This window comes from Heteronotia binoei, chromosome 21 (genome assembly GCF_032191835.1).
Source record: "Heteronotia binoei isolate CCM8104 ecotype False Entrance Well chromosome 21, APGP_CSIRO_Hbin_v1, whole genome shotgun sequence".
NCBI classification, from domain to species: Eukaryota; Metazoa; Chordata; class Lepidosauria; order Squamata; family Gekkonidae; genus Heteronotia; species Heteronotia binoei.
The window spans coordinates 93,386,583-93,410,104 of record NC_083243.1 but is presented as its reverse complement, the minus strand read 5'-3'; the positions used below and the strand labels follow the sequence as shown (position 1 = coordinate 93,410,104).

General features: G+C 45.2%; 1 protein-coding gene across 1 annotated transcript in view; it reads left to right on the top strand.

Annotated features, from left to right (window-relative positions):
• Positions 1-23,522, top strand: part of LOC132589094 (alpha-(1,6)-fucosyltransferase-like) — a 242,221-nt gene that overhangs the window by 50,918 nt on the left and 167,781 nt on the right. Inside the window, exon 2 of the mRNA XM_060261716.1 lies at positions 15,587-15,996. Coding sequence (XP_060117699.1) covers positions 15,794-15,996 — 203 coding nt within the window. The 5' untranslated portion in view covers positions 15,587-15,793. The remainder of the gene's footprint in view (positions 1-15,586; positions 15,997-23,522) is intronic.

Below are 23,522 nucleotides of genomic sequence, written 5' to 3'. Positions count from 1 at the left end.
TAAGTTTTTTAGAAAGAAAAAATGGCTGTGAGTCAAGGTTCTCTCCTTGTAGTCCAAATATATCACAGATCAACATGTAGTTCTTTATAACAACATGCAGTTCTTTATAACAAAAAAAATTAGTTGCAAAATCCAGAAGGCTCAGCTTGTTGTATTTTAATCTTCCCAACTGACTGATGTTAAAAGTCAAATGTCACAAAGGCAGGATTCAAAAGAGAAAAAGGAACAGAGAAAAGAGAGCTGGCATTCTTCACCTCCCCCTATTCTGTACTGATATTGAAAACACAAAAAAAGAGTTGTTTTATATTTGATATTATATAGAATTTCAAACTAACTGTATAAGAGACTTGTGTAGATAAAATAAGTTCAAGTTTTCCTGGTATAAAATATAAAACAATATATTTCGATATCTGGTTGACTTAGCAATTATCTTATTGGCAGTACTCCACAGCAGCTTCAGTGTTGTCTGTGTTAATAGGAGTCAGAAGACTTAAAAATCCTGCTATCTACCTATGGACAGAGTGGCAGGAATGCTTATTAAGGAAACCAAAAAATGGGCTGGGGCTATTAAACTAGCCTTGCCTGGCAGATTGCCCTTAATGTGGAGAAGCTCAAAGGAACATAATTAAATATGCTGCTTCATTCCTTCGCCATGTTGAATCCCATCCACATTTGATACTTTTTGGAGAGGAAATTGTATGGCTTTGGTGCCAGCCTGCAGACTGGGAGAGAAGCCCCTTCTCTCCAGGAATCACAAAGTTCAGTGACTTTACCTGCTTCCAGGAAGGAGCTTCTTCCCAGTCATTGAGACTGCCCCACCCCAGGACCACCAAAAGGAAGATGCATGGTAAGTGAGACAAATCTTCCATTTTCCATTTAAAAAATCTACATATGACTTGGTTCTTAGACATCTTTAATGAGTAACATCTTGCCTAAAACTTTTAGCAGTTAAAAGAAAAAAATATTCATGGGACTTTTTTTTAGTGTTCTCAAGAATTTGGACTTTTTCATCTGGAAATTCTTAAGTGCCTCATCTCCTAGGCTTAATTCAGGCACTTATAAGGCTGTCACTTCCTTAGGAAAAGTGGGCCAGTAACTAAATATTCCATGTGGGGGACCCATGTCTGTGACAGTCTGATTTGCATATTCTTTCCCCTTAAACAAGGAAGGGAACTGTACTGATGATGTGAATCTTTGCATGAAGTATCACATCCAGTTATTTTCTGTGGTGGAAATGAAGAGAGCCTACCTGTTTCTCTACTATGCAAGTTGTTACGCTGGTTTATTAACTGCCAGTAGCAGGTCCTAATCTCATGAAAATGGCAGTATTAGTGCCCAGGAACAGAGAAAATCTTTGCAGCATTGAAGGCTTGACAGCTAATATTTGATGCTGGCTTCCAAAGTATTCACATTCACTATGTGACAATATAATATTTATCTCAGGATTTCATATACCATCGAAAGCATATAATTAAATGTTCAAATAATGATTTCTAGAAAATATGCTCTAATTCACAAAGCATTAGATTTCCATCAAAGCATAAGGATATACATTTATACAGGGGTGGAATTCTGTCAGGAGTTCCTTTGCATATTAGGCCACACACCCCTGATATAACCAATCCTTTAAGAGTTTACAAGGCTCTTTTTTGTAAGCTCTTGGAGAATTGGCTACATCAGGGGGTGTGGCCTAATATGCAAAGGAGCACCTGCTAGAATTCCACCCCTGCATTTATACTTGGAAAAGGATTTTGTTATTCCATGCAAATTCTATCCAAGTCATCCCATTTTGAAAGCTATTAAAACTCACAGCTGGATTAAAGGGAAGTAGCATTTTCTCCTAAATCTTCATGCAACACTAAGCAGGTAAGGCACACAGGAGTTGTCCTTGAAAGGGCAGCTGCTCTGAGAGCCCTCTCAGCCCCACCTGCCTCAGGGTGTCTGATGTGGGAGGAGAAGATATAGGAGATTGTAAGCCGTTCTGAGTCTCTGATTCAGAGAGAAGGGCGGGATATAAATCTGCAGTTGTCTTCTTCTTTTCAACTCCATTGATTTAGTTTTAATTTTAGCAGAAATAATTGTTACCTTGTGATTATTACCCATTTGGCATTCTTATTAACATGGGGGGGAGGGGGTGGACTCCCTCTTGGGTATCCTGCCCCCCCAGGGAAAGTGTATGCGCAATACATAGCCTCTCCTTTCCCGGTGTAGTGAATGCCGCGTGGTCACTGTCCGGCTATGCCTGGCAGATGGTCACTGCAATGGCCTCTCCTGCATTACTGCATCCGTGGCAACACCTTCTTGCTGGTCCCCCCCCCCCCCGTTTCTCACAGAGTTTGCCACGTCATGGTGCGACCGAATGTCCGGTGGTATAACCGGATGGGCAGGCTGGGCTCACCAACCTCGCCAGCCAAGAGAAGGAAAACTCTAAAATCAAACCCGGGCAGATAGAGCTCGTTAATGTAACACCTACCACCTGGAGGATTCGCTGCCGGTGTCCCGGCTTACTGGGCCATGGCAGATGACCCCAAGGTGAAAGGGTGGAGCCAGTACTGCGCACACTGTGCTTCACCTAAAAATTCCTCTGCACAGGCCTGAAGGGCATATCCACATCCACAACCCACAACACACCAAGTCCTGCAGCGATGGGCAAGGGGCGATACGGCAGGTGGAAGATGCCACTGGAAGCCGCAGTCCCGATCCTGCATGTAGGCGGTTCAGGGTATTGGTCGCCTGATGCTCACCCGGAGACGAAAGCATTTTTCGGCAGCACCCTGAACGACCAAGCAGCCTTATCTAGGGACAGCACTGCTTGCTCCACACGGAGAGGGGCCTAGAAAAGGTGGCCTAAAAAAGGTCGTCTCCCCCACCCCAGTTGGCTAGCCGCGGTCAACGGGCATCCTTACTTACGGTCGAAAAATAACAACAAAGAAAAGGCATGCACCTGCCTCACAAAGTGTGCAAAGACTAAAGCTTGTGTGTTGGAACATCAGAACCATGCTTGACACAGTGGACAGTGGTCGCCCTGAACGACGCTCTGCTCTAGTTGCCCACGAACTTCTCAGGTTGAATATTGACATAGCAGCTCTCAGTGAGGTCCGTTTCCCTGAGGAAGGTAGTCTTCAAGAACATGGTGCTGGCTATACCCTCTACTGGTCGGGTAAGTCAAAGGCTGAGAGCCGCCTTTCTGGCGTTGGCTTCATGGTCAGAAACTCCATTGCCTCCAAACTCGAAAACCTGCCAACAGGTCACTCAGATCGCATCATGTCCATGCGCCTCCCACTTCAAAACAAGCAGCATGCAACACTCTTCAGTGTGTATGCCCCAACCCTTCAAGCAGATCCTGCAGAAAAGAACAAGTTCTATGCTGATCTACGCAACCTCGTACGGAAGACCCCTTCAGAGGACAAGGTGATCATCCTTGGTGACTTCAATGCCAGAGTAGGTAAAGACTCGGAAGCCTGGAAAGGAGTACTTGGCAAACACGGCATTGGCAACTGCAATGATAACGGGCGCCTCCTGCTAGAATTCTGCACGGAGCACCAGCTCACCATCACCAACACTATCTTTCAGCAGAAGAACAGCCTGAAGACAACCTGGATGCACCCACGGTCCAAGCACTGGCACCTTATCGACTACATTCTGGTGCGCCAGAGACCTTCGAGATGTCTTACACACCCGAGTAATGCCCAGTGCAGAATGTCATACGGATCATCGTCTTGTACGCTGCAATCTCCATCTTCACTTTAAAGCCACACCCAGGAGAGGAGGTATCCCTCGGAGGAAGCTTCAGGTTGGCAGCCTTCAGTCAGCCGAAGTTAAAGCTGCCTTCCAGGCAAAACTCCAGTCAAGAATTGAGGACCCCAGCTGCCCCACAGACCCTTCTCCAGAAGCACTCTGGGAACACCTAAAAACTACCATCCTGTTGATCTCTGAAGAAGTCCTCAGGTTCTCCACAAGAAAGAACAAGGACTGGTTTGACGAGAACAATCAAGAGATCCAAGAATTACTAGCGAAAAAGAGATCTGCCTACCAAGCACATCTTGCTCAGCCCTCCTGTCCCGGGAAAAAAGCAATCTTTCGCGCTGCATGTAGCAACTTCCAGCGCAAGCTTCGAGACATTCAGAACGAGTGGTGGACCAAGCTTGCAGAGAGAACCCAGCTGTGTGCAGACACTGGTGATTTAAGAGGGTTCTATGAAGCCCTGAAGGCAGTATATGGCCCATCATATCAGGCTCAGAGTCCCTTGTGTAGTGCAGACGGCCAAGTGCTCCTCACAGACAAGGCATCCATACTGAACCGGTGGTCGGAGTATTTTCAGGTTCTCTTCAGTGCCAACCGCGTAGCTCAAGATTCAGCAATCCACCTCACCCCACTTCAACCAGTGAAAACAGAGTTGGATAAGATCCCCACCCTAGAAGAGACTGTTAAAGCCATCAAGCAACTGAAAAGTGGCAAGGCAGCGGGAATTGATGGAATCCCACCAGAGATCTGGAAGCATGGGGGCACAGTACTACATAGCACACTTCACAAAGTACTTGTCACCTGCTGGGAACAAGGCAAACTACCACAGGACTTTCGCGATGCAATCATCATCACTCTACACAAGAACAAAGGGGAAAAGTCAGACTGCTCCAACTACCGGGGGATAACCCTGCTCTCCATCATAGGCAAAATCCTTGCCAGAATACTCCTGAACAGACTGGTGCCCACCATTGCAGAAGAACTCCTCCCAGAGAGCCAGTGCGGCTTCAGAGCTAACAGGAGCACCACCGACATGGTATTTGTTCTCAGGCAGCTCCAAGAGAAATGCAGGGAACAGAACAAGGGTCTATATGTGACTTTTGCCGACTTTACCAAAGCTTTCGATACCGTTAGCAGGAAAGGCCTGTGGCAAATTTTGGAACGTTTAGGATGTCCCCCAAGGTTCCTCAGCATGATCATCATGAAGACCATGATCTACATGAAGACCAGCGAGGCCAAGTCAGACACTGCAACGACCTCTCGGAGCCCTTCCCAATAGGCACAGGTGTAAAGCAAGGCTGCGTTCTCGCGCCAACTCTCTTTACGATTTTCTTTAGCATGATGCTTCAAAGAGCCGCAGTAGATCTAGATGATGATGATGGTGTCTACATCCGCTATCGCACCGATGGCAGCCTGTTCAACCTGAGGCAACTAAAGGCTCACTCCAAGACAATGGAAAAACTTATCCGAGAGCTACTGTTTGCTGATGATGCTGCATTCGTCTCCCACTCGGTATCAGCTCTGCAGCATATGACGTCCTGCTTTGCAGAGGCTGCCAAGCTATTCGGCCTAGAAGTTAGTCTGAAGAAGACAGAAGTTCTCCACCAGCCTGCACCCCAGGAAGATTATCACCCTCCCTGCATCACTGTAGGTGAATCAGTTCTGAAGACAGTCCTGCAGTTCAGCTACCTGGGGTGCATCATCTCCTCAGATGTCAAGATCGACAAGGAGATTGACAAGAGGCTGGCAAAGGCAAATCGTGCATTTGGCCGACTGCACAAAAGAGTGTGGAGCAACAAGCATCTGAAAAAAGTCAGAAAGATCAATGTTTACAAAGCGGTTGTGATGACAACCCTCATCTACGGCTCCGAATCATGGGTTTTATACCGTCATCACCTGCGACTCCTTGAGCGCTTTCATCAGTGCTGCCTTCGCACCATCCTCAACATCCACTGGAGTGACTTTGTGACCAACACTGAAGTCCTCAAGAGGGCGGAGGTTACAAGCATCGAGGCACTGCTGTTGAAGACGCAGCTGCGCTGGGCAGGGCATATTTCTAGGATGGAAAACCACCGCCTTCCCAAGATTGCTGTGTATGGCGAACTTTCCACCGGCCATCGAAATAGAGGGGCACCAAAGAAGAGGTACAAGGACTCCTTGAAGAAATCCCTTGGCACCTGTCGCATCAACCATCACCAGTGGTCTGACCTAGCCTCAGATCGCAAAGCATGGAGGCACACCATCCACCAGGCTGTCTCTTCCTTTGAGAACACACGCATAGCTGGTCTTGAGGACAAAAGGAGATTGAGGAAGAATCGCACTGCTACAGCACCAACCCCAAATCAGACTTTTCCCTGCAGCCACTGTGGCTGGATCTGCCTATCCCACATTGGTCTTGTCAGCCACCAGCAAGCCTGCAGCAGACTTGGGCTACTGCACCCTTCTTAAATCTTCGTTCGCGAAGTCAAGCCGAGATTACCCATTTGGCATTCTTATTAACATTAATGACTGAGAAGGCCTTCTGTATGCAGAACAGAATATTTTTGACTTGCTTGTTTCACTTTTGTCATTAGCCCTTTCTCTTTACATATCTGGCATCAGTGTCATGGAAAGAGGGTTGCCAGGTCCCTCCTGGCAACTGGCAGGGGATGGGGGGGGGCTTATGAGGAGAAAGAGAAAGACCCAGATCATGTTGCTAGCGTTGCACTAGAAGTGATGTCATCATGCCAGCAATTTCTGGGCCATGCTCTGGTATTTGAGCAAAAGCCCTATGGTAAAACTGGCTTCTACCATACAAGTTTTGCCCATATACCATCCTAGACCCTTGCCAGTCCGGCTTTCGCCCGGGCTATGGGACGGAGACAGTACTGGTCGCCCTGGTAGATGATCTCCACCGGCATCTGGATCGGGGTGGTGTGGCGGTGCTGATGCTGCTAGATCTGTCGGCCGCGTTCGACACGGTCGACCATCGGCTACTGACCTGCCGCCTCGCCGACATAGGGGTGAGGGGGTCTGCCTTACAGTGGCTCTCCTCCTTCCTCGAGGATCGGGGACAAAGGGTGGCTATTGGGGGCGAGCGGTCCCGGAGGCACACACTGGACTATGGAGTGCCCCAGGGGGCAGTTCTCTCACCAATGTTATTCAATATCTACATGCGCCCTCTTGCCCAGATTGCCAGGGGATACGGACTTGGGTGCCATCAATACGCAGATGACACCCAACTCTATCTGCTGATGGACGGCCGGCCTGACTGCGTCCCTGAGAATTTAGACCGGGCCTTGCAGGATATGGCAACTTGGTTGAGGAGGAGCGGGCTGAAATTGAATCCAGCGAAGACAGAAGTCCTTTGTCTGGGTCGGGGCGCTCGGGAAGGGGAAATACCTCTTCCGGTCTTCGACGGGGTGCCGCTGAAAGCGGCGCACCGGGTTAGGAGTCTGGGAGTTTTACTGGAGCCTTCATTATCAATGGAGGCCCAGATTGCAGCCACCGCCAAGTCAGCCTTTTTCCATCTAAGGCGGGCAAGGCAGTTGGCTCCCTTCCTAGAGCGCCAAGATCTGGCAACGGTACTTCACGCAACGGTCACCTCGAGACTGGATTACTGTAATGCCCTCTACATGGGGCTGCCTCTGTACCGAACCCGGAAGCTGCAGCTGGTGCAGAATGCGGCGGCTAGACTGTTGCTGGGGCTTCCTAAATGGGAGCACATACAGCCTGGACTGCGCGAGCTGCACTGGCTGCCAGTTACATACCGGGTTCGTTACAAAGTGCTGGTCATTACCTTTAAAGCCCTATATGGTCGAGGACCTGTCTACCTTAGGGACCGTCTCTCCCCATATGAACCCCAGAGAGCACTGAGGTCAGCCGGAAAAAACTTGTTGACTACTCCCGGACCGAGAGAGGTGAAGCTGCAATGTACCCGTAACCGGGCCTTCTCCTCTGTAGCCCCGAGCCTATGGAACCAACTTCCAGAGGAAATGCGGGCCCTGCGGGACCTTGAACAATTCCGCAGGGCCTGCAAGACCTTCCTCTTCCGACTAGCTTTCGCTGACGAAGGAAGAAATTGTTAATGATAACCGCCATCCTAAAGAACAGTATTAGCACTTTTATTAACTTAATTAACTAATTTTAAACCTAATCAGAATTTTAATGCTTAAATGTAATTTTGTGTTTTTTGCTTTTTTGTATAATTGAAATTTGTATGATGTTGTTAGCCGCCCTGAGCCTGCCTCGGCGGGGAGGGCGGGATACAAATAAAATTATCTATCTATCTAAAATTATCTATCTACCAGAGCATCATCAGGAAGTTGCTGGTGTGGTGAAGTCAGTTTCTGTGCAACACCAGCAATGTAGCCTGGGCCTTCCTCTTTCTGCTGGTAAGTCCCGATGCTGGTCAGCTGATTGGTGGATGGGGGGCAGGGAACCCCACCTCCACATGGGGGCCTGGCAACCCTACATGAGAATGCAGTGGGCATAGCTCTGTGCCTTCTTTTTCCTGTCTAGGCTGCTATATGACTGCACTTTTGTCCTCTCTCATTTGAATTTGATGCATGCTGAAGTGTGAGAAGGTGGAGTCCAGCATTTTTTTCCTGATATGGTTGGACTTGCTGTTTTACAGAGCCACATTTGTATCCTGGATTTCAAGGGAGAAAGACATCACATTTTTAAGACTTTCTGAAGGTTCTTCTGGATGACTTAGGCTAATACTTTCAAATATTTAATTGAGATGAATTAGAAATAGACAATGTATTTAAGTCTGATCTTAATGTTCAGCTGCCAAATACTTGACGTATCAAAGGTAAAGGGGCAGGGTAAGTTGACATATCTGGAGATGGTAGATGTTGGTGAACTGCTGTGCCTATAGCAGAGATTTTGGTTATAAGCTGGTACTAATGATAAAGTAATTTTGTGGTATGGAGGCTTATAATAAACAAGCATGTGGCATTGTCTTAAGGATGGAAGAGATGCCCACACATAGGCACACAAGAATGCCTGCACATACACAACTGGATGATTGTGTGATATCACAGTAGCCCCAAGTGGCCAAGCTGGGGAAGTACAAAGTGAATCATACTATGGAAAATGGCTCTGTAATTTTACTAGTATGAGGTCTAATTGACAGGTTTTCCCCTACTTTAACAGAGGTTCCCTCTCCTGTTCTTATCAGGATTTAATGTGCATAATTTTAATCATGTTATAACATAACCAGTGTTGTTTAACCATGCACTATATTTTAGATTAGGTGCTTCCTTTATATGTTACTAGCTGAGTCTTTGCCTGAGTAAAGAAAAAACAAAAACTGCGCTGTGATGGCCACTTTAATGTCAGCATATCTTGTCTACAGTAGCTTGTCACAGATCTGACAGTTAAAAAAATTGCCAATCATCTGCCAATCAGTTGTGTAGTAAAGTCCCTGAGAAACAAAGACATGCAAAAAGAGAATCCAAGGAGGTTGATACAAGTGTCAAGGCAAATAATAAACATTTCTTTAAATGGAGCAGGAAACCAGCCAAAGAAGCAATTGGGCCTTTGTATGATCAAGGAATAAAGAGGTTGTTTAAGCAAGATTGGGAGATGGCAGAGGAGCTCAGTGAATTTTTTGCTTTTCTGTGGAAAGCGTAGTGGGCATGTACCCATGCTACAGCCACTATTTTCAGGAAGGGAGTCTGAAGAACTGAGTCGAATTGAGGTGACCAGAGATGAAACTCTAGATCTGTTGGGGAAATTAAAAACCAGTAAATTTCCAGGTCCTGATGGAATATATTCAACAGTTCTTAAGGAGCTCAAATGTGAGATTAATATAGTAACTCATATGTAAACTTATCACTTAATTCAGCAGCTGTACCAGAAAACTGGAGAGTAGCAAATGTTATGCCAATTTTTAAAGAGGAGCCTTGATGGGAACCAGGAAATTACAAGTCATTCAGCCTAACATCTTTCCTATGCAAATTAGTAGAAACTGTAGTCAAAGATAAGAATTATTAGGCACACAGAGGAACAAAGTCTGCTGAGGAAAAATTAGCATGGCTTCTGTAAAAGAAAGTTCTGCCTCACCAACCTTTTGGAGTTCTTTGAGAAAGTGAACAAGCATGTAGACAGCAGTGACCTGGTAATGTTTAATGTTTTTATCTATTGTATTTTATTGTTTTATATTTTTTGCGAACTGCCCAGAGAGCTTTGGCTACAAGCAGTAGAGATGATGATTTTGATTATGATGATAGTCATTATATATTTGGACTTTCAAAAGGATTTTGACAAGGTTGTGGGATAAGAGGGTGGGTTCTCTCATGGATTAACAATGAGTTAAATGTCAGATAGTGAAGAGTAGGAATAAAAGGACAGTTCTTACACTGGGGGGAAGTAAACAGTGGATCAGTATTGGGGCTGGTTTTATTTACTTTAGTCATAAATGATCTGGAACTAGGGGTGAGTAATGTAGTGGCCAAGTCTGCAGATGACACAAAATTACTCAGGATGGTGAAAACCAAGGATGACTCTGGAAGAATCTCTATAAATAGCTGGAATGACTCTGGAAGAATCTCTACTGCTCTCAGCATTACGTCTGGTACGGCACTCCCTCAACGCTGGCGTTTGACTTTGCACTTTGCACTTTACTATAGCTAACATTCTACCTCGCAACACACCACCCCTGGCACCCTACTTTGTACTTGCCTTAATTAGAAGAATTATTTGCACTCTAATAACATCTTACCCCCATCTACTCACGAACTACTAGTTTAAAGTTTTTACTAATTAACTCATTTTGATTAGTTTACTGTATATATATTGGATTTGAATTGTATAAATTTTTAGCTAATTAATTTAGGGATGGCTAACAGGGTGGGATTTATGATTAATTATTGCTTTTTGATTTAAACTTTTACCAATTAATATACAAGGGAATTTGAGGGTTGGGGTTTACTGGGTTAATTTGAATATTGGGATCTAGTAGGGCGGAGTAGACTGAGGAGTATTATTGATAGTAGTGCATTGGTGGTGGCTAAGATAGTGGTTGCAACCAGGGGGGAGTGGCTGGCCTAGGAATTCCAGTGCTCCTGGGGAGGGGGAGGTATGGCGGTGGGAGCAGACAATATAAGGGAGGAGGACTGAGACAAGATAGTGCTCGATCCTTCTCCAATCTGTGTCCCATCCCAAGGGTGACAGGTAGTAGGGTCATGCTGAATAACTCACCTCCGTCATTGATGCTATGCAATGCCAGGTCCATTAATAATAAGACCTCAGTCCTTCGAGAGTTTCTACTCGAACAGGACATGGACCTGGCTTGCATGACTGAAACCTGGGTATGAGAGGGAGATACAGTGGCCCTCTCACAAACAGCTCCCCCGGGCTATTCAGTCTTCCACCAATCGCAGACTAGCGGGCGGGGGGAGGAGTGGCATTATTTATACGAGAGGCTTACTCCTTTAGGACGCTCCCGGCCCCAAAGATTGAGGGTATTGAATGTGCCAGTCTGGCGTGGGAGGCTGGAGAGAGGTTGGCGATCTGGCTGGTGTACCGTACGCCAAACACACCAGCAAGTGCCTTACTGTCCTTGCTCGAGGCGGCGACAGGCTGGGCGCTGGAGCACCCAAGGTTGATAATCCTGGGTGACTTCAACATCCATGCTGATGACCCGGCCTCCAGTCAGGCAACGGACCTAGTGTCTTCCATGGCGACGCTAGGACTCTCTCAATTTGTTACAACCCCCACTCACCAGGCCGGGCACATGTTAGACCTGATCTTTGCGGCCGGGGTCATGGTGGATGATATAACTGCTGAAGCGGTGCCATGGTCGGACCACCTCGCCCTCAGGGCTTGTGTAGATATGCCACCCCAAACCTGTTTAGGCGACGAGCTCATTATGGCTCGCCCGCGGAGCCAGATGGACCCGGAACGGTTCCAAATGGCTCTGCGGGATCCCTGGCCCTCTGGCGATTCTCTCAATGGCCTGGTGGAGACCTGGAATAGCCGGTTCTCCAGGGCCATTGATGAGATCGCACCTCGACGCCCTTTACGACCTCGGACTAGGCTGGCTCCGTGGTATACCCTGGAGCTACGCCAGCTGAAACAAGGTCTCAGACGGCTAGAGAGGCAATGGCGACGTACCCGTGACGAAGCAACTAGAACATCTTATAGGAAGTTTATGAGGTCCTGTGAGATGGCAGTCAAGGCCGCAAAGAAAGAATACTTTGCGGCTAAGATTGCATCTGCAAATTTGCGCCTGGCACAATTGTTTAGGATAATTCGGAACTTTACTACATTGCCACAAGGCAACCCAAACGTTAAGGAATTGGAGATAGGCTGTGAGGCTTTTGCGAAATTTTTTGCAGATAAGATCCAGTCGCTCCGCCACAACTGCCCTGCCAATTTGGATACAGTAAGTGAACTCGAGGCCCAATGCGTGTCTTCTGGTTTGATCTTGGACTGTTTCGACCCGCTCAGCTTGGAGGAAGTTGACAGAGTCCTTGCCACTGCACGCCCAACAACTTGTGATCTGGACCCATGCCCCTCCTGGCTAATTAAGGCTTGTCAGGAGGAGCTAAGATGTCCTATACGGGACATCATGAATAGATCTCTTTCAGAGGGCTCCTTTCCAACACCCCTGAAGGAGGCAGTGGTCCCCCCTCTCCTGAAAAAGGCCACATCAGACCCGGCCGAATTGGCTCACAACCGGCCGGTCTTAAATCTGCCCTTTTTGGGCAAAATTATAGAGAGGGCTGTGGTGTTGCAGTTACAGGATTTTCTGGATGACGCTTCCACCTTAGATCCGTGCCAGTCCGGCTTCCGCCCGGGCCATGGGACAGAGACAGTTTTGGTTGCCCTCATGGATGACCTCCGGCGACATCTGGACTGAGGTGGCTCGGCGGTATTGCTGTTGTTAGACCTATTGGCTGCGTTCGATATGGTCGACCATCGGCTGCTGACCCGCCGCCTCACCGATGCAGGAATCCGGGGGTTAGCCCTACAGTGGCTCTCCTCCTTCCTTGAAGGTCGGGGACAAAGGGTGGCGATTGGAGGAGAGCTGTCCCAGAGACACCTACTTAATTGTGGGGTGCCTCAGGGGGCAGTTCTCTCCCCGATGTTGTTTAACATCTACATGCGCCCCCTTGCCCAGATTGCCCGGAGGTATGGGCTGGGTTGCCACCAGTACGCTGATGACACCCAGCTCTATCTATTGATGGACGGCCGGACTGATGATGTCCCTATAAATCTGGACCGGGCACCGCAAGCCGTGGCGGGTTGGCTCAGGCTGAGTGGGCTGAAGCTGAATCCAGCGAAGACAGAGGTCCTTTGCGTGGGTCGCGGTGGGCCAGGAGGGGAGATCCCCCTACCAACTTTTGACGGTGCGTCACTGATGCCAGTGCGCAGGGTCAAGAGTTTGGGGGTGCTACTGGAGCCTTCCTTGACAATGGAGGCCCAGATAGCTGCCACTGCTAAATCCGCCTTTTTCCACCTTAGGAGGGCGAGGCAGTTGGCCCCCTTCTTGGAACGTAGCAACCTGGCAACTGTGATCCATGCAACGGTCACCTCGAGATTGGACTACTTTAATGCCCTCTACATGGAGCTGCCCTTGTACTGAAAGCGGAGGCTGCAGCTAGTGCAGAATGCAGCGGCCAGGCTGTTAGTGGGACTACCATGGTGGGAACATGTGCGGCCTAGGCTGCGGGAGCTGCACTGGCTGCCGATTGTGTACCGAGTTCGTTACAAGGTGCTGGTCATTACCTTTAAAGCCCTATATGGCCGAGGACCTGCCTACCTTAGGGACCGCCTCGCTCCATATGTTCTCCAGAGAGCACTAAGATCTAGTTCTCAAAACCTCTTACAAATCCCTGGACCAAGGGAGGCCAGACTGAAAACAACAAGGGAACAGGCCTTCTCTACAATGGCTCCCCAATGGTGGAATCAACTACCAGAGGAGGTGTGAGCCCTGCGAGACCTAAATCAATTTCGCAGGGCTTGCAAAACCGTCCTCTTTCAACTTGCTTTTAAGATGGAACCCGGGAAATGACATCAAGCCATCCTATGCATATATCGAACTGTAGCACTTTAATCTATAATTTATAATATTTTAATGTGTATTTAACTTAACTGATTAATGTGATGTAATTATATTTTAACTGCTTTTTATAGTAATGATTGTATCTTATTGTAATCATGGTATACCATGCTCTGTGAGCTGCCCTGAGCCTGCCTTGGCGGGGGAGGGCAGGATATAAGAATAAATTTATTATTATTATTATTAAATTGGGTGATTTGGTGGCAATGTGGCAAATAGAATTCAGTGTTGATAAGTGTAAGGTGATGCACACTGTAACAAAAAATCTCAGCTTCAAGTATAAACTAATGGGATATGAACTTGCTGAGATTGAGAGGGGAAAAGATCTTGAGGTACTTTTTGTTTTAATTGTTCCGCACTCTTGGAAGTAATTGCTGTTGTTCAGTGCTAGGTCTGTTATGAATGCATTTGGACTATGGTTAGAACAGCTATGTATGTGATAGAGATATTGGTACAAATTGGCCATACGTTTCAAAATATCTTTGAATAAATAAAGCCTGTTTTTTATTTGAAACATGTGACAGGACAGGACAGAGAGGTGCTCCTTGTGAGGAAAACCCTGAAGCATGCCTATATAAGAAAAAGGGTATTCCAACAGCTCTGAGAAGCCTGGCTCAGAAAAGACAAGACAAATCCCAGGTGAAGTTGGTGAGGGCTTAACAGCCTTGGAGAGGGATCAAGCCAGCAGCCATTAGCGGCAGCTGGGAGTAGGTGGGGCAGCAGGTTAGCCAAGCCTAGGTGCTTCTTAAGGCAAAACTTAAAACAGCAGTTATAGGCTGGGAGGGGAGGATGACAGTTGGAGTAATGAGGGGAACTTGTGAGCCGTGAGGCAGGAAGGGTGCTGTCCACTGTTTCATTGTACTGTATGCCATAAGGACTGAATAACCAACTGGCTGAACTGGGGAATCCTGCATGTGTTTGGGGGAATGGGACCAATGGCCTTTAGACCTTAACCTGGCTGACTGCAGGCTGCATTATTACAGGTCACCCAGGAAAGATCCTGACCTGCTCAAAAGCAGGTTACTCTTGGCAGGTAACCAAACAATACTTGTCATACTTCAGCAAGTGGAAGAAATTCTCTGTATTTTGTGTCACTGTTCTTGTGCACGGCTCTAGTGTTAAGCGTGAAATAGGTTTTCTACAAGCAAAAGGTAAGTTTCAAATGGCAAAGAGCCTGTTCAGATACAAGCCTGAGTGAGCATATTTCAGTTTGAATATTAAGACAACAGGTATGTTTAGAGTTGCTAGTGAAATTGAGCAGGTACAAATTAGCATTTGTGATGTTTTGTCTCTGCCAATTATATAGCCCAGTATAAGAGAGGATAAATCCGTATTGTATTTATTTAATAATAATTGGCCTGTTCTAGGATAGTATAAGGGGCTCAACTGACCATTTTTCTCCTCTTCACCCCCGCTTTTTGCTGATGTTCAGTTGCCTTCAATGTTCCAAGACTCATAGGGAGCAGAGAGCAGGGTAATGCTTGTTGGGACCAATTTTGGGCCTTTAAATTTACAAACAAATCTTTTTCTGCATATTTGTTTATGGGCCCATCTTGCTTCCTGATGGATAGGCTTGAGAGCTTAAAAGTTTGCCATTAGAGAGTGGAATGTGTTATATTCTTAAACATAGTTATTCAGTGGATGTAGAAAGTTATTCCTGTATAGTTGCTGAAAAGTTGTAATGCTGTCAGTGGGCTTTTTAGTAGCCAAAGAACTTTCGATGTTTTTAAGTACATTATTAACTTATAACAGATGAAATTTAACTTTCATTTTATTTCTTTTCCACAGACTATTAAAAGAAAACATCAATGACACTAGAACTTGGATTACACATTCTTAATTATAATTGTTCTTAAGATTTGCTGTTGGAGATATGCTGTGACATATACAATGTGGTAAATCAAAAGTGAAGACACCTTGGAATCTTTGTACAAAGAAGTTACAATGTTTGCTTTGTGAACAAAATCTATTTGGTGGTGGACTGAACATTTGAAAATGCGGCCATGGACTGGTTCCTGGCGTTGGATTATGCTCATCCTCTTTGCTTGGGGAACCTTGCTGTTTTACATAGGTGGACATTTGGTACGAGACAATGAACATCCAGATCATTCTAGTCGAGAACTGTCAAAGATACTTGCAAAACTTGAACGGTTAAAACAGCAAAATGAAGATTTAAGACGGATGGCAGAATCTCTCAGGTAGGCGTCTAAAAACTATTTCTTAAAATATGGATGTTATGTTTCATGTTCTCTGTATAAGTAACCAAAAATCATAGTAATACAAACTCTTGCTAACGTCCCTGAATTCCATATTTGGAGTTGTGTATAAATGCTGCCTGATCTGTCCTGAAATAGCCTTGTAGGGCTTTCCCCCCCTTTTTGCACGTGCTCTTTCATAATAGAAATATAATGGTACTGTGTGTGCATTAGTACTTGTTTCTTTGTACTGTCTTTATGTAGACTTGTGTGGTAGGCTTTGGGTGGAAGAAAACTGGTTTAATACTACTGGTTAGCAACCCTAAATGCAGTGCCTTCCTCTGATGGGAAACAGATTTTGCTCTGGAGGAAGGCAAAGACTGACAGGATCCCTTCTGAGAATGTAAAATCTAGCAAGACCGAACAAACAAGAATACTTAAACTATTTTAATTTAACTTTGACTAATCCTAAGAAACTGTTTAAGATTTACCCATCTATTTTCCTGGTTTTTTAAAATTTCCCTTCGTGTCACCTAAATAGAAGGGAAAGATGAAGGAAATGGTGAACTTCGGTATTTCCCTGTTAGAATCTTTTTTAATCATTATGACACATTATGTACTTGGGCAGTTTAAGCTAAAGAAAATTAAGAGTTTTATTTATGAACTGCCCTGAAAAATGTTGTTGAAGTTTCTTGGTGCAGCCTAGTCACCACCGATGGGGAGAGAAAAAAGATAATTCTTTTTCCTCTCTAGAGGTAACTTGTTTTCTATGTTATCTGCTTTGTACATATAACTAATATTTCAAAAGAAGGAAGACATACATATTGGCTAGTAATGGGATAAGATCTCTTCTTATGAACTTGTATCCAACTATGATAAGGAACACAAAGGGTTTCATTAACCACTACAGACATTCAATAATTTTGTTTCCAGATTTGGGTATATTGGACCTGAAAAATATTGGTATTTACCAATATTCCTGAATACCAATATCAGTATGGTATTTGGATTCAGGAAATATTCAGGAGTACCAAATATATTTGTGTCCATTATACCCTATGGGGCCATTATAGTTGATGTCAAATCTCCTGGAGTTTATTCAGTAGTCTGGGAGGAAGCGGTTTGTCATGAATTCTACACCTCTTGGCATACAACAAGCCCCCCACCCCAATATGGAATGGCTGAGGAAAAGAGGAAATTCTGTTTTATTTTATTTATTTATTTTAGTATATTTCTATTCCGCCCATTCCCGTAGGGCTCAGGGTGGAGTACAACATATGATAAAACAACAAAATACAATAAAAACATCTTACTGTATCTGAAGAAGTCTGCTTGCACCTGAAAGCTTATATCCTGAATAAAACTTTGTTGGTCTTAAAGGTGCCACTGGACTCAAACTTTGTTCTGCTGCTTCAGACCAACACGTTTCCCCACCTGAAACATGTTCGGTAAACAAGGCATGAAAGTTATGGATTGTTATTTAAAATAAAGCTCTTTAAGTCTATTAAGAAGGGAAAAGATGGGATGGTTCTTAGGAAAATAACAAAGTTCTAAGAACTACATATTTATTCTACAAAGGTACATAAAATAAGGGTGGCAGGCACAATACAGACAGAGATGTAGCTGAGGCTAATAGGCAATTAACCTCTTTTCTATAATTTTGATAGGAAGAAACTTGACTCATTAGTCAACTGAAACACTGATAAATTAAAACTGTCCTATCAGTCTATCAAATACACCAATTAACACACAGGATTGACTCTGAGCCAGGTTGTACTTCCAGGCCAGGTCTTTGCTAGAATCAAAACAAATATGTTAACCCTATAATGACTGAAAATTAGATCTTGTCCTATCCCAACAAAACAATTTCAGCACAGATTGTCCCAGAGAATCTCTATAGTAGAAAGTAAAGTGTGGAGAAGGGGCATGTTAGCAAGGCAAGCTGCAGAACTAGTGCAATCCACTCAGCAGAACAAGTGTCACTGTGGCAGAGCCAAAAACCCAACAGGACTTGGATCAAATGTGAGAATTTCTGCAGGAACCGATGACCTCTGGCAGTTCATTGGATGAGCTGATAGAGGACTGGAATTCTTGTCTCTCTGAAGCCATGGATGGTCACCCCCCACCATCCTGTTCATTCCGGCAAAGAGTGTTTCCCTGGTATCCTGAGGAACTCGGGGATGAAGCAGGAACTCAGATGACTAAAGTGAGTTTGGCAGCAAACTCACAATGAAGGTACAAAAGCATCTTATAGAGTGTCTGTGAAAGCCTATGAGATGGTGGCGAAGGCCACAAAGAAGGAATTCTATGTGGTATCCATTGTGTATTCTAACTCTCACCTGGCAGAATTCTTTAGAGTAATTCGGTGCCTTACATCTCTCTCTGAGAGGGGACAAAATAGTAGTAATTTGGCCTTAAGCTGTGTGGCATTTGTGAGCTTTTTTGTCAGATAAGTCTCGTTGCTCAGCCACAACCTCTGAGACAATGCTGATATAGTACATGAACTGGAGGTCCCTTGGCCATCTTTGGATTCAGTCTTTGACAACCTCAGTTGGCTCTCCTGAGACGTGAAGACTGACACTTCTCCCCTAGATCTGTATTCCTAATAGTTAGTGAAGACCAGCAATGGGGGAGCGACAAGGCCCCCTGGAAGACATTATAAATCTGTCCCTGGGTTCAGGGGTCTTCCCCAGGGGACTGAAGAAGGTGATGGTTATTCTGCTCTTTAAAAAAACCCCTTGGATCCTATGGAGCCAGTCAATTACCACCCAGTTTTGAAGCTTTTGTTTCTGGGCAAGGTCATTGAGAGAGTGGTGGCGGAACAGCTCCCTGGATGCCGCATTGGTCTTGGATCTGTTCCAGTCTGGCTTCCACCTTGGCTTTGGGAGGGAGACGGCACTGATTGCCTCACAGATGATCTTTGCAGGAACTTAGATCAAAGCAAGTTGGTCTGCTGATTTTACTAGTGGTGCTTGACACAATCGACCACAACCTGTTGGCTCACTGTCTTGCCGATGCTGGAATTTGTGGGGTTGTCCTACAGCAGCTTTCCTCATTTCTCCAAGATGGCGGACAGAGTGTGGTGTTTGGGGAGACAATATTGCTGAGGTATCTCTCCCTAATGTTGTTTAACATCTACTTGTGCCGCATTGCCCAGCTGGCATGGAGTTTCAGTCTGCTTTGCCACAAGTATGCGGATGACACCCAGCTATTTCTGTTGATGGTTGGCCAGCCAGACACCACTCCTGTGAATTTAGCTGAGGGTTTGGAGGCCATAGTGCAATGGTTAAAGCAGAGCTGGTTGCAACTGAATCCTAGTAAGATGGAGGTTCTGTGGCTCGGTGGAGGGGGACTGGAAATGGGATGCCAACTTGCAGCCCTTGATGGGGTGCCTCTAATAGAGACTGACCAAGAGAGAGATCTTGGGGTTGTGGTAGATAACTCACTGAAAATGTCGAGACAGTGTGCAATTGCAATAAAAAAGGCCAATGCCATGCTGGGAATTATTAGGAAGGGAACTGAAAACAAATCAGCCAGTATCATAATGCCCCTGAATAAATCGATGATGTGGTCTCATTTGGAGTACTATGTATAATTCTGGTCACTGCACCTCAAAAAAGATATTATAGCATTGGAAAAAGTCCAGAAAAGGGCAACTAGAATGATTAAAGGGTTGAAACACTTTCCCTAATAAGAAAAATTAAATTGCTTGGGGCTCTTTAGCTTGGAGAAACGTTGACCGCGGGGTGACATGATAGAGGTTTACAAAATTATGCGTGGGATAGAGAAGGTAATAATAATAATAATATAATAATATTTTATTTTTATATCCCGCCCTCCCCGCTAAGCGGGCTCAGGGCGGCTAACAGACATGGGAGTCCCATGATTCACATTAAACAGTATAACAGACATGGGAGTCCCATAATTCACATAAAACATAGCAATTTAAGCATTAATTACAAATAAGTTATTTAAAATACATAAAACATATAAAATAGGTGCTAAAATGATATAGTCCTGATGTATATAAGATGGCTAAGTATCTGTTCGTTCGTTAATCAGGTTCTGTCTCAAATACCACAAGATGTCTCAAATGCCAACTGAAAAAGAAATGTTTTGCAAGCCCTGCGGAATTGGTTCAGGTCCCGCAGGGCTCGCACCATCTCTGGAAGGTCATTCCACCAACGAGGGGCTATCACCGAGAAGGCCTGCTCCCTAGTGGCCTTCAGCCTAACTTCTTTTGGCCCAGGGATTGTTAATAAATTCTGGGAACCAGATCTCAGTGCTCTCCGGGGTACATATGGGGAGAGGCGGTCCTTTAGGTAGGCAGGTCCTCGGCCATATAGGGCTTTAAAGGTAATAACCAGCACCTTATAGCGAACACGGTAGACAACCGGCAGCCAGTGCAGATTGCGCAGCCCAGGCCGTGCAGGCTCCCACCGTGGTAGTCCCTCCAACAGCCTGGCCGCCGTGTTCTGGACTACCTGGAGTCTCCGTGTTCGGTACAAGGGCAGCCCCATGTAGAGGGCATTGCAGTAGTCTAACCTCGAAGTGACCGTTGCGTGGATCACAGTTGCTAGGTCGACGCACTCCAGGAAGGGAGCCAACTTTTCTCCCTTTCTCACAATACAATGAAAATGAAATTGCTGAGGAGTCAGGTTAGAACAGATAAAAGCAAGTACTTCTTCACCCAAAGGGAGGTGGCGGTGGCTCCGAGCATAGACAGCTTCAAGAGGGGAATGGATAAACATATGGAGCAGAGGTCCATCCGTGGCTATTAGCCACAGCGTATAGTTGGAACTCTCTGTCTGTGGCAGTGATGCTCTGTATTCTTGGTACTTGGGGGGGCACAATGGGAGGACTTCTAGCCCCACTGGTGGACCTCCTGATAGTACTTGGTTTTTATGGCCACTGTGTGACAGAGTGTTGGACTGGATGGGCCACTGGCCTGATCCAACATGGCATCTTTTATGTTCTTATCACTATTTGCATCATTATGCCTTTCTCTTTGCCTCGACATCAAAGTTAGAGCTATGAAACTAAGGGGGAACCCTTCACCACCCTCTTTAATTCTGTCCCTCTTTCCAGTGGCTTCCTTGGCACTTGCATTCTCTTTGCTTGCTCTAGGTTCTGGGTGACCTCTGTGGTGGAAGAGAAGAGCTTGCAAACCTGCCTATGTCTCCCTCCTTCCCTGCTTCACACATGGCAGAAACAGTTACATACCTGTGGGTCAGCACTCAGAGGTTGACTGAGGTCCCAATGCTAAGCATGCTTATTTGAGAGTAAGCCTGCATTAAGTGCCGCCTCGACCTCTGGTGAGCTTCCAGACTATATTACCTCTGCAATGCAATGCCAGACAGCACACCTAGAGAATATTATCCCTCTCACAAAACTTCAGACTGGGGGTGGAACTCCTATAGTACACCGAGAAGTATTTGTTTCATTTGCACCTGCATAGCTGGCACAATATGCATGAAAGAGCCGCAGGTGGCCCCCAAGCCACAGTTTAGTCACCCCTGCTCTAATACATGTACCAGCTGTCAAGAGCTTGGGCATGACACTGGATGCCTTCTTGATTATGGAGGCCCAGGTCACCAAGTTGCTAGGCTGACGTTCCCTCAACTATGCCAAGCCAGGCAGCTTGCTCCCTACCTGTCTCACTCTGACCTTGCTGCAGTAATTTGCGCCATGGTCACCTCCAGGATAGACTACTGTAACTTACTCTACATGGGCCAGTCCCTTAGGACTGATCCGCAAGCTCCAACTGATCCAGAACATGACTGCACAGACCCTAACTGGTACCCCTCGGATGGCACATATTTGACTTGTGCTGCATGAGCTGCACTGGCTTCTAGTGGACTATTGGATCAGGTTCTAGGTGTTGGTTTTGACCTTTAAGGCCCTGAGTAGTCAGAGACCTACATACATTTAGGACTGCCTCTTCCTGTATGCCCCGAGAAGAGTATTTCACTCTGAAAATAAGAACTTATTGATGGTCTCTAGCTTGAGTGAGATCTAGCTGTTATCAACCAGGACCAGGGCCTTTTTGGCCTACCTGGTGAAATTCTCTGCCAAATGACATCTGTGCCCTGTGGGATTCACTTCCTTTCAGCAGAGCATGTAAGACAGAGATGTTCTGCCAGGCATGAACATGGTTGAGGCAATGATGGTACATTGAGCAGTCTTGAACTCTCATACACCAACCCCTCATAAATGCAGCATGAGCAGGCATTTTTGCTAGCCCACTTGAACCAAGGCCAGCTCAATACAGAAAAGCGAGATAGACATGGAGGACTATAACTATTCCACTTTGCACTCCCAATTTAAGGTAGATGCAAGACTGCATACCTAATTTAAGCTAGATGAAAGACTGTAACTAGGTGACTCCATATGAGAACCCAACATTTGTAAGTTGTCCAGCCAGGTTTTGGTCATGTAAATCAAAACTCTTCTAGAAGCAAATAATGATTTAAAGGACATGTTTATTTAACAACATCCAGTTCAAAAAGGTGCAAAGAAGAGTCCTCTTTGGATGGGATTGAAATTGAACAAGGAAGCACCCACCTGTCTCCAACTGCCATGGCTATTGAAAGAACCTTATAATGGCAGAAAATGTTTGGGTCGAACCCAACTAATGGATTATCATATTAGTTCTAGCTAGATAGAGATGACCTTTGCTAAATGGCAGATACTGCAATAGAGACAAAAGTGACATTTTCCCCAGTATCCAGACCTTTTCAAATTTAACCAGATTCTTTAACTACAGTATTTTGCTTCAATCATTTTTGGATCAAAGATGCATCTGTAAACCTTAATATGGTTATAGCCATTAGAATCACAAAGGCCATGAGCAACACTGCCTCTTGTGCTTCCCCAAAATGTGGCTCATGGGAACTGGAGAAATACCCAGATGTGGTGTGGGAGCTTGCACTTGGAGATGATCAAAATTGTGCATAAGTGAAAGTGCCATTCTACTTGCTTACTTATGAAGTACTCAGTTGCTCAAGAGTGATATACATATGGTGGAGTGCTGCAAATTTCATTTTTGAGCACACTTTTGCTCACCATAGATAGTTTTCTTTGATATTATAAGAGAAACTGCATGGAGATACTGAGTCTTTATTGCAGCCCATGGGTGGTAGCAGTTCTGGAAATGCCAGCTTTTATTTTATTTTTAAGAGATGTGGATGTATAATATCTTTTGTTTTTGTATTTACCATTTTCAAGGAAGTGTTTTTCTTTGCACAAACAACTTCTGGTGGGACCTTTAACTTTTTAAAAAACCTATTAGTTTTAAATGAGATATAAAAAAGTATTTAAAAAAGGAATAACCACCACTCTACAAATGAGGCAATGCAAACATAGGAAGTAACTGTCTAAATTACTAACATAAAGGACAAAGTAATAAGAAAAAAAATCATAGAATACAAAGAAATATTGTTGAATCAAAGTATTGACAGAGGGTTTGATATTCAGCACATTTTGGGAATTTATCTTACAGGTGCAGTTAAGAGAGAGAAAAATATTGA